The following is a 12,963-nucleotide window of genomic DNA, read 5'->3' as shown; positions in this document are numbered from 1 at the left end:
TTATCCATCCACTTTATCATTCACAAGTTTAGTAGTATCTGCTAACACAGCTGTTTCTTTCTTGTTTAGTACCACAGAAGCGGTAGGAATTTCAACAGGACCACTGTCCCGTTCACTTGTTTTACTGGTCACAGAAGAAGATGGCTGACTTGGTGCCACTAGAAAAAGTGGAGTGCACTTCAGCTTTACTACACAGTTGCTTCCAGGCTTCCTAGATGCTGCCACCTCAATCGTCACATGACACGGTGTCCCATTGCCAACACTCGGCCTTCCACAGGGCTCCTGGGAATTGCTGGGCAACGTCAGACTCTCACTGTTGGTTTGTTTAGAAGTCACTGCAGAATGTGAGGCACTGCAAGCAGCTACCTCTAAAGCAGCTGAATTCTTGACTTTGATATGGGTACTTGTTGAGGGACCTGAGAATCTAATTGGCTTGGAACCTGCTTTACACAGTAAACAGTCTTCTGCTTCAGTAAAGTCAATTAATTGTCTGTAAAACAAAAAACTTCAATTAAAGCAACAAACTGTGTATCTAAATTATTATAACATTATTACAAAACAGACACTCTGTGACAGCCATCCACAAATCTGAAATTCTTTTAATTTTTGCTTACTACAATATCATTTGCAGTTCTGAATTGTTCATTGCTGCACTCGGGCTGGCCTTTATATGAACAGAACCACTGATCTTCTCTACCTGGGTAAGGAATATTACACATTAAAAACTGTAAGAGATATGGTACACATATCTCTTATGTATGAGATATGCTAAGAGAAAATCAATGAGGGAAAAGGCTGGAAGAGTTCTAGAAAGCAAATATTAAGATGCTATCAATTCCGTCAGATACAAAATCTACTAAATACTAGTGCTAAATACATAGCTTTTTTTGAGGGTGAAGAGAATAGAAAACATAAATCAAAGCCAAGAGATAGGAGATTAAATAGGCAATGGTAGTAGAGGAGCATTCAGGAATATATGTAGGCTGTTAGGCAGTCAAGGGATCAAATTATCACAGTCCTTCCTATTTAAGCTATGAAAGGCAAAGAACGCAGTATCCAAAAACATAGGGAGGATGCCAAGATAGGACTTTTCAGCTGGATCATTGTGCTGACGCAGCTCTGAGGCTGCTGCTGAAATGACAGGGCAGCCAGGGACAAGGAGTGTCAGCAAGATACTCCTCCTGTCTGGCAGCTGAGTGGCTGTAGAGTGGCTCAGATCAGCTGCGTAGCTGCACCTGCAAAGGCAGCTTTTAGGTAACGTATTGGGAACAGAGGTGTAGTCACAAGTAGCACTGAAAAACTGCAAAGAAGGAATTCTAGAAATTCCTTCTAACAAAAGGAAGACATCTCACATGTGAAAATTGATTAACCTTTTAAAGTTTTCAGTTAAATTTCTTTGTTAGCAATCCATTTAACTAATACTGCTCTCTAAGTTTTAAAATTACTCCTTCCCACTCTGAAATGATGTTTTAAAGGCTGGAGAAGTGGAATTAGAATACAGTTCCAGTAGCCAAAAAAAAGGTCATTTGTTTCTAGAAGGATAAGTCCTGCAATTAAGGTCTGCATTACAAGATTATGAGATATTTTATAAAAATGTCAAAACAAGAAACAGAAAAAAACCTCAACATTCACAGCTACTCAAAGAACCTGAAATTATTAAAAAAAAAAAAAAAAGTATCGTTCTGTGTTTCTGCTTTCTTTTAAGCCAGTTGTGCAAAGCAGCATACCTCCAAGAAACTGCAGGGAAATGATGGAAACTGCCTTTCAAAGGGCACTCCTCAAGAGTCCAGCATTCAATCAGCTCCTGGGGTACTCTCCAGTAGCTGATACCTGCATTTCAAAGGGACATCGCATTGATGACCTGGACCGCACAGTCAATATTCTGTGTGTATGCACCTGATTGAGTGAATGTGTGTATTTTATTGTATAGAATTTCAGCTTTGACACTGCTGACATGACTGCTGCTCACAGCCAGCACACCTCTAGGGCTTCCACCAGAGTGCCCTACTCTCACAGGCTATCACCTCTCATGTGCACTGGCTCTCATGTCTATGCCTTCGTGTCACCTTGTCAGACATCCCTTACAACTCTTTTTTTTCTCCATAGCCACTACTATGGGATATTTTACATGTTATTTACTGAATGAGTGAAAATGTATGTGTTTTTTATTATAGTTAGACAAGTATTTTTCTTAATTTTCTGTAAAATAAGAACTACTACTGAAATAGAAGAAAAAAAATAATATTCTACCTCTCCCTTCCCAGGCATCAAAAGCATCCATCATCGTTTTCAACTGGGCTACTGAGTAATAGCTCCAGATGTACTGGACATTATTTCCAACTTCTCTAGAAACATTGTTTCAAAGGTAACAGTTACATAGTAAATGCAGCTATGGCCTCAAAAATGTAACACTGATGAAAGCTATAATTCTTATGAACTCCTAACTAAGGATTTAATAGTAAATGTTCTGTAAAGTTCAAAGTAAAATGTTACTTAAATTTCATTTAAATTTGTCTAAGAGGTTCCAAACAGCCATTCTCCCATGATCTGCATGCTGTGAACATCTATTGCTAAAAATGGCTAGTCATGAAATAACAGATCTTCATAAAAGAATAATTTCAGAATTAATGGTGTAAAATCTAATCCTCTAAATCTGAACCATTTATTCAAGGGAAAAAGCAGTAGGAGGACAGATACCTGCTACTATGTGTTCAGACAGTCTTAAAATAAATATTAATGGTCCCAGCCTAAATTTAGGAAAATAAGCATCTTAATTATAAAGATGACAAAACATCAAAAGCTCTCTCTTAAACATGTTTCCAAAGCTACATAGTGAAGTGCACATCTGACACTACTGTGGGACTAAGAGAAAGACCAACTGCTTCCAGACATTTGGAAGTAGAGGTCTACCAATAGCTTACAATTGTTGTCATAAAAATACATTAATAGTGTAGTAGAGGTGTACATATCCTTCAAAGAATTAAAACCATTTCATTTCATCTTCAGATCTTTGCAGTGTTAAATATGTCTTTCAGCTGTCTTAGAAGATGGCGAAATACAATTCCATTAATCACAATGAACTTTGTGAATATTTCTGGACAGGGGTTCATTCACTGTATTTAGTGTGAATATTGTCCTAAATTAGGACATAATTGTAAATGGTTGAGACATTTTTAAAATAGTAAGTAAAACCTGATGATAACTTACAGCAGCTGCACACTTGTCACTTGTGGTGGACTCCCACCGATTCTTATATTCCACACTTAGTTTTTGTTTGTTTGTTTGTTTGTTTAATCTGAACATTGTATCAGCCAGTAGTTTTTGAAGCTGGAAAGAATCTGATTCCTTGCACAGATTTATAGTATAATAATGCTACATATAAAAATATTTAGGTATCATTATACTCTGTGATAGTGTTCATTATCACTTCATAGTGCTTTCATGTGTTTGACAGTCATCTTACCTTTTGTAAATGCTATTAATATGAATTTTTGTTCCTAGGTCCTTATTAATTGCATCGGTCCCATCAGCTTTTGTGGCATACACACCAACAATTTTATTTTCACAGCTTACTCCATAAGTGTTGAGGCAGTTCAGGACCCAAACTGTAGGCTTGGTACAAACTAAATCATAAGAATCACAGAAATCTAACAAAGCCTGTAAAAAACATAAAACACAAAATACAGAACATTCATGAGAATATAATATTTTTAGTTGAATAAGCTTTCATATTTAAGTTTTCTTAACTGTCCTGATTAGGTATTTTAAGTAAATCAAGGATGTATTTTATCTAGAATAATATGTGCAACAATTCTTATCTGATGTTAGCAGAGAATACTGTACAATTAGGAGAAACTTATGGAAAGGCAACAAAAATACTTAAAGGCATGGCAAATCCCTAATAAGAATGGAAACTGAAAGGCCTGGAAATGTGTTATGCTTTTCAAAAGGAAATTAATAAGGGAAAACATGGAACAATAGCTTAGTGAGAACACGGATGACTGTCAGGACAAACATAGCCTAATAATCTGAGTTTATTTCTAGTCAGTTAATTAAAATCAGCTTTTAAATTACAGTACTCTAAAACAGACAAACCTGGGGATTTAAAATAGTACAATAATTTTCTTTTCTCCTTTCTTGTTCTGAAAAAAGGCAAGGTTCATTTTATCTTTCAAGTTTTAGGATGAATTTGTAAAGCCGAAAAGAAAACCCAACCAAATGTCTTGAGGGAATCAAATCTAATCTCAAGTGAACTTTGAAGCCAAACAGGGAATGAAACAATGTCATTCCTACCACACAAGTTTTACAGCAGCCATGCATGTAAAACAGAGTCAAATTTAAACTGCTGCTGTATTGCAGTGATGGGTAAAAGCTGATGTCCTTAACTACTGTGACTGCATTATCAACTCTAGGATTTCTTAACCTAAAACTCTGAATTTACTGTTTAATGTGGAGATTAAAAAGTGCTAACTCGCATACACTGTAGTTCTAGTATCTGATGCTAATGAATGGTGTGGATTGGAGAGAACATCTTTTAAAATATAAGAAATGTCAAGACCTTTTTAAGCTCTGTATTTGACCTTAAAGAATAAGTCTCCATTTCATTAGCCAAATGATCAGACAGACTGTATGGATAACGGATGCCAAAATAATCTGCTTCCTCTTGCAGTGCAATTCGAATTTGTTCATCTTCAGGAATCTGAACTTCTCCATGAAGATAATCCAAGATATTTAAACAGACTTCCATCTTGATCAATTAGACATGCTCCTCAAAACACAAATGATTTAAAATATTGCTTCCAGCAAGCGGAGACAGACTTGTCATTTTCCACCAAATCATCAAGTAAAGCCTTTATTTGAAAGTCTTAAGCAAAACTAGTCATGAGGAGTAATTATACTTCCTCTGTTCTCTCAAAACTACTATTTTGTTTCCCTGGAATACTTGTTATTTGAAGATAAAATTCTTAGTGCAGTGAACATTTCTTTGGGATTTCACTGAAATCACTGCTCTGCACAGGGCTGTGCCAACATCCAACCTCGGCAGAACTGCATTCCACTTAAAAGTCTAGAATTGAATTCTAGGTGCATTTCTAATTTTAACTGTAGATACATCTTTTCTCACTATTGCAGAGACATTTTCAAATTTGGATCTAGACAATTTAAAGAGCTAAAAGCAGTGTCAGCTCCAGTATACACCTGGTCTGACCTTCCCTGAATATTGTTCAAGTTTTACAGTACTTTTTTGTTTGCTTTTCTCTCCTTTGCCTGCTGGACTCAAGGACCACTGTAGAACCTGACCAAACTACCCACAGCTGCGTACAACAAGCTCTTCACTGCCACAGAAAGATAGCAAAGCACTGCCCGTAAAAATGGTAAACGTTTCAGGTATTTTAAACAGATAAAAGTGTAAAACAAGGAATTACTGTTCTTCATCCATCATATCTTTAAACTGAACATAACTTTGGCAGGATTTCCAAGTCACAAACAAGTGTGAAATTTGACCCATGAATAGCTTTATTCAAACTTCCATATCAAGCCATGGTGGAGAAAAGTACAGTCTTACTGGTTAACAAAGTATTCTGAAACAAAGATTAGACACAAGTCTCCTTACATAACAGGGAGAATGAGATGTCTCCAGAGAATACAGAGGGGTCATAAACAGGGTCTAAGTTAAAACACTCTAACTAAGTTAAAACATGCCAAACACTCTGCCAACTTCAATTTTATCTATTTCCATATTCATAATGAAGAAGTACATTCCAAGGCCACGGTTTGGACTGGGACAAGACAGGGATAAGCACTGTACAAACATGTTTGCAACCATGAGTAGTCTTGTGGAATTCAGATGATTTACTCATAAGTATAAAGTCATGCATGGTTTCATGTTCTGGAATTATAGAAACCAACTGGTGCTCAGCAGACTGGGAAGAGAGATTACTATAAAATGCATAAATATATATAAAAGCATGTATTTGCCACAGAGCTCCTTGATCATGTAAATGTCATATTTACAGTTTGAACACATTTACCTGATTCATCCACTTTCAAAGGAAAGCGTCCACTAAAAATAGATGCCAGCATTAAATCCTTAAAGTGGCATAAAGACTCACGCCTGGCTGTGTATAAATATCCCCACACATTAAGTCATAGAATATCCTGGATGTCTTCAATCTTGCCCTCTTCCATTTCATTTGCAAATGAAGTTAATTACAAGTAATTGAAACCTCTAATGGACACAAACAAAAGTGAATCTAATGACAGTTAAGACTGAACACATTACATACAACACCCAACCTTTACTCAGCTTTTATATGCTTCTTACACAATAGGGTACATCAGGTTTCAAAACAGTTCTGGAGATGTATTAGTGCATATAGCCAAATATTCTACTCCTGTACTATAAAAAAAAAAAAATCGCATTTTACTTTGCTACACTGGGGTTACTCTTGAGATACATGATCATAGAATCATAGAATCACCAGGTCGTATGATTCTATGATTCTAGCTCTCCTGTGCCTGGATACCGGTAGAGACAGTGAGATCGAGGGCACCCTCAGCGAGTTTACTGTTAAAGCTAACCTTACATTTTAGTTCTAAAATCACGATATCTATGCATAACATTGAAACATACAACAGGCGACTAACTTGTAACAAACCATGCCCTCTCTCGGAGCGGCCCGACTCCCGCCGCTCTCCCGAGGCGCGCACACCTGCCGCGGGGCTGCCCCACGCCACAAAATGGCGACGGCGCCGCAAAATGGCGACGGCGAGGAGGGAAGAGGAGAGGCTGGAGTGCGCATCGCGGTCCCCGCAGGGAGGCGGCTCTCTGGGCTCCGGGAGGCATAAATTTCTGCAGACGAGGTGTTTTCTTTTTTCCCTCGGTTTCCGTTTTGCTCGCGATGCCCCGGTGTCGCTGCAGGTGCTCTCGGAGCCCGGGGAACGCGGGCCGCCTGCTCGGGCTATGAGAATGAATCGATAGGTTTTGCTGTAGCTGCTGTGTGTGTTTAATTATCTTGTCATATAAACCTGTCCTGTACCAAGAGATAACATGCAGACAATCTCCAGGCATGGATGAACAACCTGAAAGAATAAACACTCTTTTAGAGAATTTGCTTCTTTATGTTACCAAAAAAAAAAAAAAAAAGAAATTATTTGTTGCTTGCTTGCAAAGCAGGAACGAGACGTATAAACTTTTTTTTTTTTTTAAATACAGCTACATTTTTGAAGAAATTTTCATGATGCTGATAGGCATGAGAATCTATTTTTTTCCCCTTTCCATTGTTTATACACACATTTTTGTGAACAACTACATGTCAAGTATAAGCAATTCCTATTACTGTTACAAAAAGTGGAATCTTTTGATTTAAGCTAGAGTTAAATTCATCCGAGTAACTGTATTTTTTGAAAGTTAGACGGAATGTCCCAGTGAGAGCATATTTTTTATAGCGTGTTTTTTCAATTAGTGTTTTTCTGGTCACTGTTAAGTTTTGTGTTGAGTCTGATCTGTATGAACAGCTGTGTCTGCTGGGATCACCTCTGCTTGCAGCCTTTCCCCATCTCAAATGCAAGGTCAGAGCTGGCTCCGAAGCTCCAAATTAGCAAGAGATTTGACTGCTGTGATGTTCATGATAACATTAAAATTAGTCCTGGGAAAGCAGTAGAATATGCACAAGATTTCTGGGGAATTTTATCCACATGCCTGTAAGTGGGAAATCCATTCTGTCCCAGCTCGTGTCTGGCTGCACACAATTGATGAGGATCACTCCCTCGTGTTACCCAGGGTGATAAAGGATGCTCACTTTCTAAAACTCCAAAACGAGTCTTGGAGAGTTTACCTGCTGGCATTTTCGGTATCAGTGTTTGAGAATTAATAGATAAGTTTTGCTGTAGCTGGTTCGTATGCTTAATTATCTTGTAATATAAATCTGTCTTGTATCAAGAGATAATATGCAGACAATCTCCAGTCATGAATGAATAACCTGATGGAATAAACACTCTCTTAGAGTTGCAAGAATTTATCGATGTGCTTAATTGTTTCATAAGATGTCGCTGTTTTAGGTCAAGAGATAACTTGTCTTAGGGCTGCGAGAATTTACTGATGTGCTTAATTGACTTATGAGATGTAGTTGTCTTGGGTCAGGAGAGAACCTAAAGGGAGTCTCCAGACATGGTTGGATAACCTAAAAAATAAACATTCTTTGAGGACTTACATGGTTCTTTGTCTAAAACTAGTATATATACTACTGCTTTTGTAAGATGGGATGCCTTTTTAGAAAGGCATCCGATTCAGCACTGAATTGTAAAATAAAAATATTTTTGCCTTTGCTTCAAAGACTTTTTCCTTTTCAATATTTTACTATGAATGGTATGTTTATTTCCAGCACTGGGGTGCAAGGGGGTTCTCCTCCTACCTTGCACACCGTATAACTTAACAAGCAGCTACTTATAGTGTAAATATATGCATAGTTATAAGCACCTACTGCATATTCATAACCTTTTCCCCGCTTCACATTATAATTAGTTCTGGAAAGTTCACTCCAGTCTTGCGCCTGCGTAGTGCCTCCTGGTCGTCGTGGGCTGGGGTCTTAGGGATGAAGTAGGAAGTCTTCCTCGGGATGAATATTTTTCTTTTTGAACTTTGCACAGACTCAGTCTCCTCTGGCTGTTTCAAACTCCTGAACCAAATGCAGCCAGCTTTCTGCATTCCAATGCCCACTTATCAGTAAACTTCTGCTAGCTGGCTCCTTCGTTATCAACTTCCAAGGTCTTCAAGGTGAGCAGCGTCAAGCTGTAATGAACACTCCCAACCCCCGTTGTCTGCTTTCACTCATCAGTAGTTGTTTACAAAAATGCGTGCATAAACAATGGAAAGGGGAAAAAATTAGATTCTCATGCCTTTGTATCAGCACCATGACAAATGGTTCTGAGATGCAGCCATATTTAAAAAAGAGAAAAGTTTATATGTCTGGTTCCCACTTAACCTTGTAAGCAAGCAACAAATAATTTCCTTTTTTTGCCATAATGTAAAGAATCTAACCCTCTGAATGCAACTACCAAATAACTAGTAGTTGCATGCAAAAGTTAGGGCCAAACTCTAGGTTTCTGCTAACTTCCTCAAATTATAAGCCAATTATATATTTAGAAAATATAGTAAGACATAACTAAATCCTAAACGTTAACAATATATTTTAATTGCTACCTGAAGTCCAGCAAAAATCCAGTTATTTAACTGTACATGGCACATAAAAGAAATGTGCCTGCATTGTATGTAAGTATTTTCTCTGTATTTACCTTATCAAATTAACTCAGTTATGTATACAATTCCTATTGATTTTCATCATCCTGGGTTTTTACCATAGACTTGCAATTCAGACTCAAGTGAAGAATGTTGAAGGAAAGAGCCATCTAAATCGTGTTACATCTTGTCCTAGGAGGGAGATTCTCTTTCAGATTTTGTAACTCTGAGTGATCACTTACTACTTAGAACTCACTTCTTTTTATCATAATGCTGATTTACCTTAGAATGGCAGTTAAGCCACAGCAAATGCTTCTCATGTTTCATTTTCCTTAGCAACTAAGCATGCAACAGTTGTAGCAAAGAGGGAAAATGACACGGCAAGAGCCATGGCTCTTCTTCTCTCTGAACAGTTCTTGGCTGAGAACATACCCAGAAGCCAGGTCTTTAATGCTTAATATCTAATTAATTAAATAAGCACAGGTTACAACATGCCACTGAACGCAGTACAGACAGATAAATCATGGATGTTGGACTTGCTATAAAACAAGTGAAAATAATTATAATAGATAATTTTTGTGCAATAATGGTGTCTGGTTTAACTATATCTTTAGTGAGGATGTAATCTGCATTGTCCCCTACTTACAGGGTATAGTTCATACATAGCAATCACAACTTAAATGTGGCCACTGTTGTCACATGTTACAATATACTTTAAGGTAGAACTTCCAGTCTTGTACACTCTACAACATTCACTTAATGAAGCTGCAGCTTTCTGTGCTTGTTTTCTCCTTTAAGCGGATTTGGTCTTGCCTCAGATATCTGAACAAGGTTCCTTCGTGTATTTCTGCTTAGGGAGACCAGAACAATATGGATGTTCAGTCTATCTGTACACACACACACACAAACAATGCCATTTTGGACCTCAGATTTAACTGTTTGTTATCATTACTGTTAAAGTGTAGTACAGCATGTGCTTGGTATAGAAGCAAGCAGCATAACCAACCTGCACATGCAAAATGTCTTTTGAGCTGTATGTTCTTGGGAAATGGACACATGGATATTTTTGGTTTTCATTAGTTTCCAAAGGAACACAGGCTTACACAATCATCCTCTATATATTTGTGTTTCAATTTATCAATTTCAGTCAAATTTGACAGCGGGGAAGAGGCATTAAGAAGTGATTTTTCATTAAGCTTGTGCAAGAAGGAGTGTGATGAGAAGATGTGTTCTTAATATTGTAATTTCAGGAAAAAAACTATAGTACGAGCTCAAGTATTATTGGACATTGGAGAACCCACAGAGGGGAAAGCTCTTCTACATAATCTACCCACCAGAAGTGTTTTAGTTATAGCTTACGCTTTACTAGGCCCTACAGGATTAATTCCTCAAGCAAGATTCTTCTCAGAGATGGATTTGCGTGTATCTACTAAGATAAAAATTCAATACAATACTTCCCACATGGTTAGGGCTCTTGCAATAGGTCTGTCTCTGGTTTTCCTCACTCTCTCTCATTTCTATTCAGTTTAAAGACCACTCTTAGGATCCTAAATGACCAAAACCCAGAATTCTGCTCTTAATATATATTTAAGATATATAGGCTGTGAAACTTGGCTGTGCTTTAAGCTCTTGCCCACTTGGAGTAGCTGGCAATTAACTGGAGATTTTTACATGTGAAATGTTACAGTGTGGGAGTTCCTCAGCAGAGTGTAAGTTAAAGTATGATCATGGGTGGAAACAGAGTACCTGATGTTTTGTTTTAAATTTATTGCCCACAGTAGTGACATAAGCATTAAATGGAAGCAAATTGGTGATTTCCCCTTAAGGACCTGGAACTGTTGTAAAACTGGAGGAAACGAAAACTCATGATTGGAGCTGGAGGAAAACACTGCCTTTAGGAAAGGAGAAGTGTTGCAACAGCTGGGGGTTGCTTCAGGAGAACCCCCAGCACAGATCAGTTGATAAAGACAGACGTGCTGGAGACTGTCGGCCACAGGCCCTGGGAGGGAGTGAGACAAGAACTTTAACAAAGATTGCGGGCTTGATCGCGGGTACTTATTGTTGAATGGCAGGAAATTGTCGTTAAGTGAGGCAGAAGACCCTTTTGTATTAGCCAATACTGAGCTCGCTTTTTGTAATATGTATGAGCCTAAATTAGCTGTAACTGCTATAAATATAAGTTAGCTGCACAATAAAGACGACATTTGCTTGCATCAAGCTGCGTCCCGTCTCTTAATCGCGGCAAATTGGTGCCCCGTGTGAGGCAGGCTGATAACCACCTATCTGTGTGGCATGCCGCGAGTCCCTCGGAACTTTGAATGAGCTGCTGAAAGGAAGCAGGATCCTGGCCAGGAACAATCCCTCTGGAGAATTGAGGTGAGCCGTGGGAAAGATGGGGAATCAGATGTCTTCCCCCGAAAGAGACGTATATGAACTCATGAAAGCCCTTCTTAAGAAACAAGGTAAAAATATTTCTGGGCATGATCTTAAAGTAATACTTAAATGGGTACAGGAAAAGATACCCACCGTAACCGCATCTACTATATTTACGCGGGAACTCTGGGATGAAGTAGGGTTAAAACTGTGGGATGCAGCAACCACAGGGAATGCTGAAGCACAGCGTATGCTCCCATGGTGGAGGAGTATTTTTGAGACTTTAAAAGTACAAGAAAAGAGCCCCCGAGACAAGGTGAAAGGGGAGGAGGACTTTCCAATTATCCCTCCATTATCACTAGTAAAGGATGGACCCTCCGTGGTACCAGAACTGTGCGCCGCTGGCTGTCCTCCTGAGGAGGATCCCTTTGATCCAGGACCTTTCCGAAGGCCTGGATCGTCCAAAAGGAATCTGCCGCCCGACGTCATAAGCCTTTGGAGAGATAAAGACGGAAGAGGGCTGCACAAAATAATAGCGAGGAATCAGAGGAGGTAGAAGATGGCGTGGCAGAGGAAACACCAGATCTTCGCTGGAAATCAGTTAGTTATGAAGCGATAAAAGAAATTTGAAAGGCTGTAAAAAGAAAGTATTGACTGTTTCGTCACCAAGCTGCCCCCACCCCAGCGCTCGAAACAGCCACCGGCTCCATCGTATACATGAATAATTCACAGCCGTCATAGGATAGTCCTCTGCCACGAAAATGCTCTACCAACCAAAGACTACTACCTGTTAAACAATTGATACAAACCTTATTTTGTGATATATCTGCATGTTTTAAGTGTTGTGTGTGTTCGGTGCCGTGTGTAGTTTGAGTATTCATACCATCATGCTATTCTTATTGACCGGTCGTAAAAAATATTGTATGGGTATATTAAGCTAGCTCTCAAGAGAGGGGTTCTGTGCGTGTGTATGCGTGTGTGTGTTTAAAGCGCTTTAAACGTTTGTAAGACTTGCAAATTGGGTTTTGGTTATATTGAGCCTCTGTTTTGATTAATCTTAAAAATGCAACTCTGAGACCTTTCAATCTCAAACGTCCACTAAGCCAGCAAACAGGTGATTTACCTGGGACCTTTGAAGTGAAAGGCTGCAGAGGACAAGATTTTAAAATACATAGCTGTGTGTGAGTCTCCCCCCCATACTCCTGATTTTGTTTGAAAGTCAAGGTTTTTTTGTTTTGTTTCAGCTTGGGAGTCCTTATCTCTCTCTAGGGGAGTAACAATTTATGAAGAACACTCTGCATTCTAGTGTCTCTTATCAGATCAGCAACTGCTGGGTCCTAGTGCAGACAACCGTA

The 12,963-nt window shown here is 38.6% G+C and overlaps 1 protein-coding gene across 1 annotated transcript; it reads right to left on the bottom strand.

Annotated features, from left to right (window-relative positions):
- On the bottom strand, positions 1-6,384 carry KCTD18 (potassium channel tetramerization domain containing 18). The gene is given in 7 exon segments (XM_054070057.1): positions 1-490; positions 1,728-1,830; positions 2,251-2,345; positions 3,464-3,657; positions 4,559-4,727; positions 4,729-4,768; positions 6,030-6,384. Coding segments are annotated over 7 exon segments (1,248 nt in total). The 5' UTR covers positions 6,187-6,384.
- Positions 6,385-12,963: the final 6,579 nt, after the last annotated feature.

The sequence above is a fragment of the Cuculus canorus genome, chromosome 6 (assembly GCF_017976375.1).
Source record: "Cuculus canorus isolate bCucCan1 chromosome 6, bCucCan1.pri, whole genome shotgun sequence".
In the NCBI taxonomy this organism is placed as follows: domain Eukaryota; kingdom Metazoa; phylum Chordata; class Aves; order Cuculiformes; family Cuculidae; genus Cuculus; species Cuculus canorus.
The sequence above is the reverse complement of the archived record's forward strand: the minus strand, read 5'-3'. Positions and strand labels throughout refer to the sequence as shown.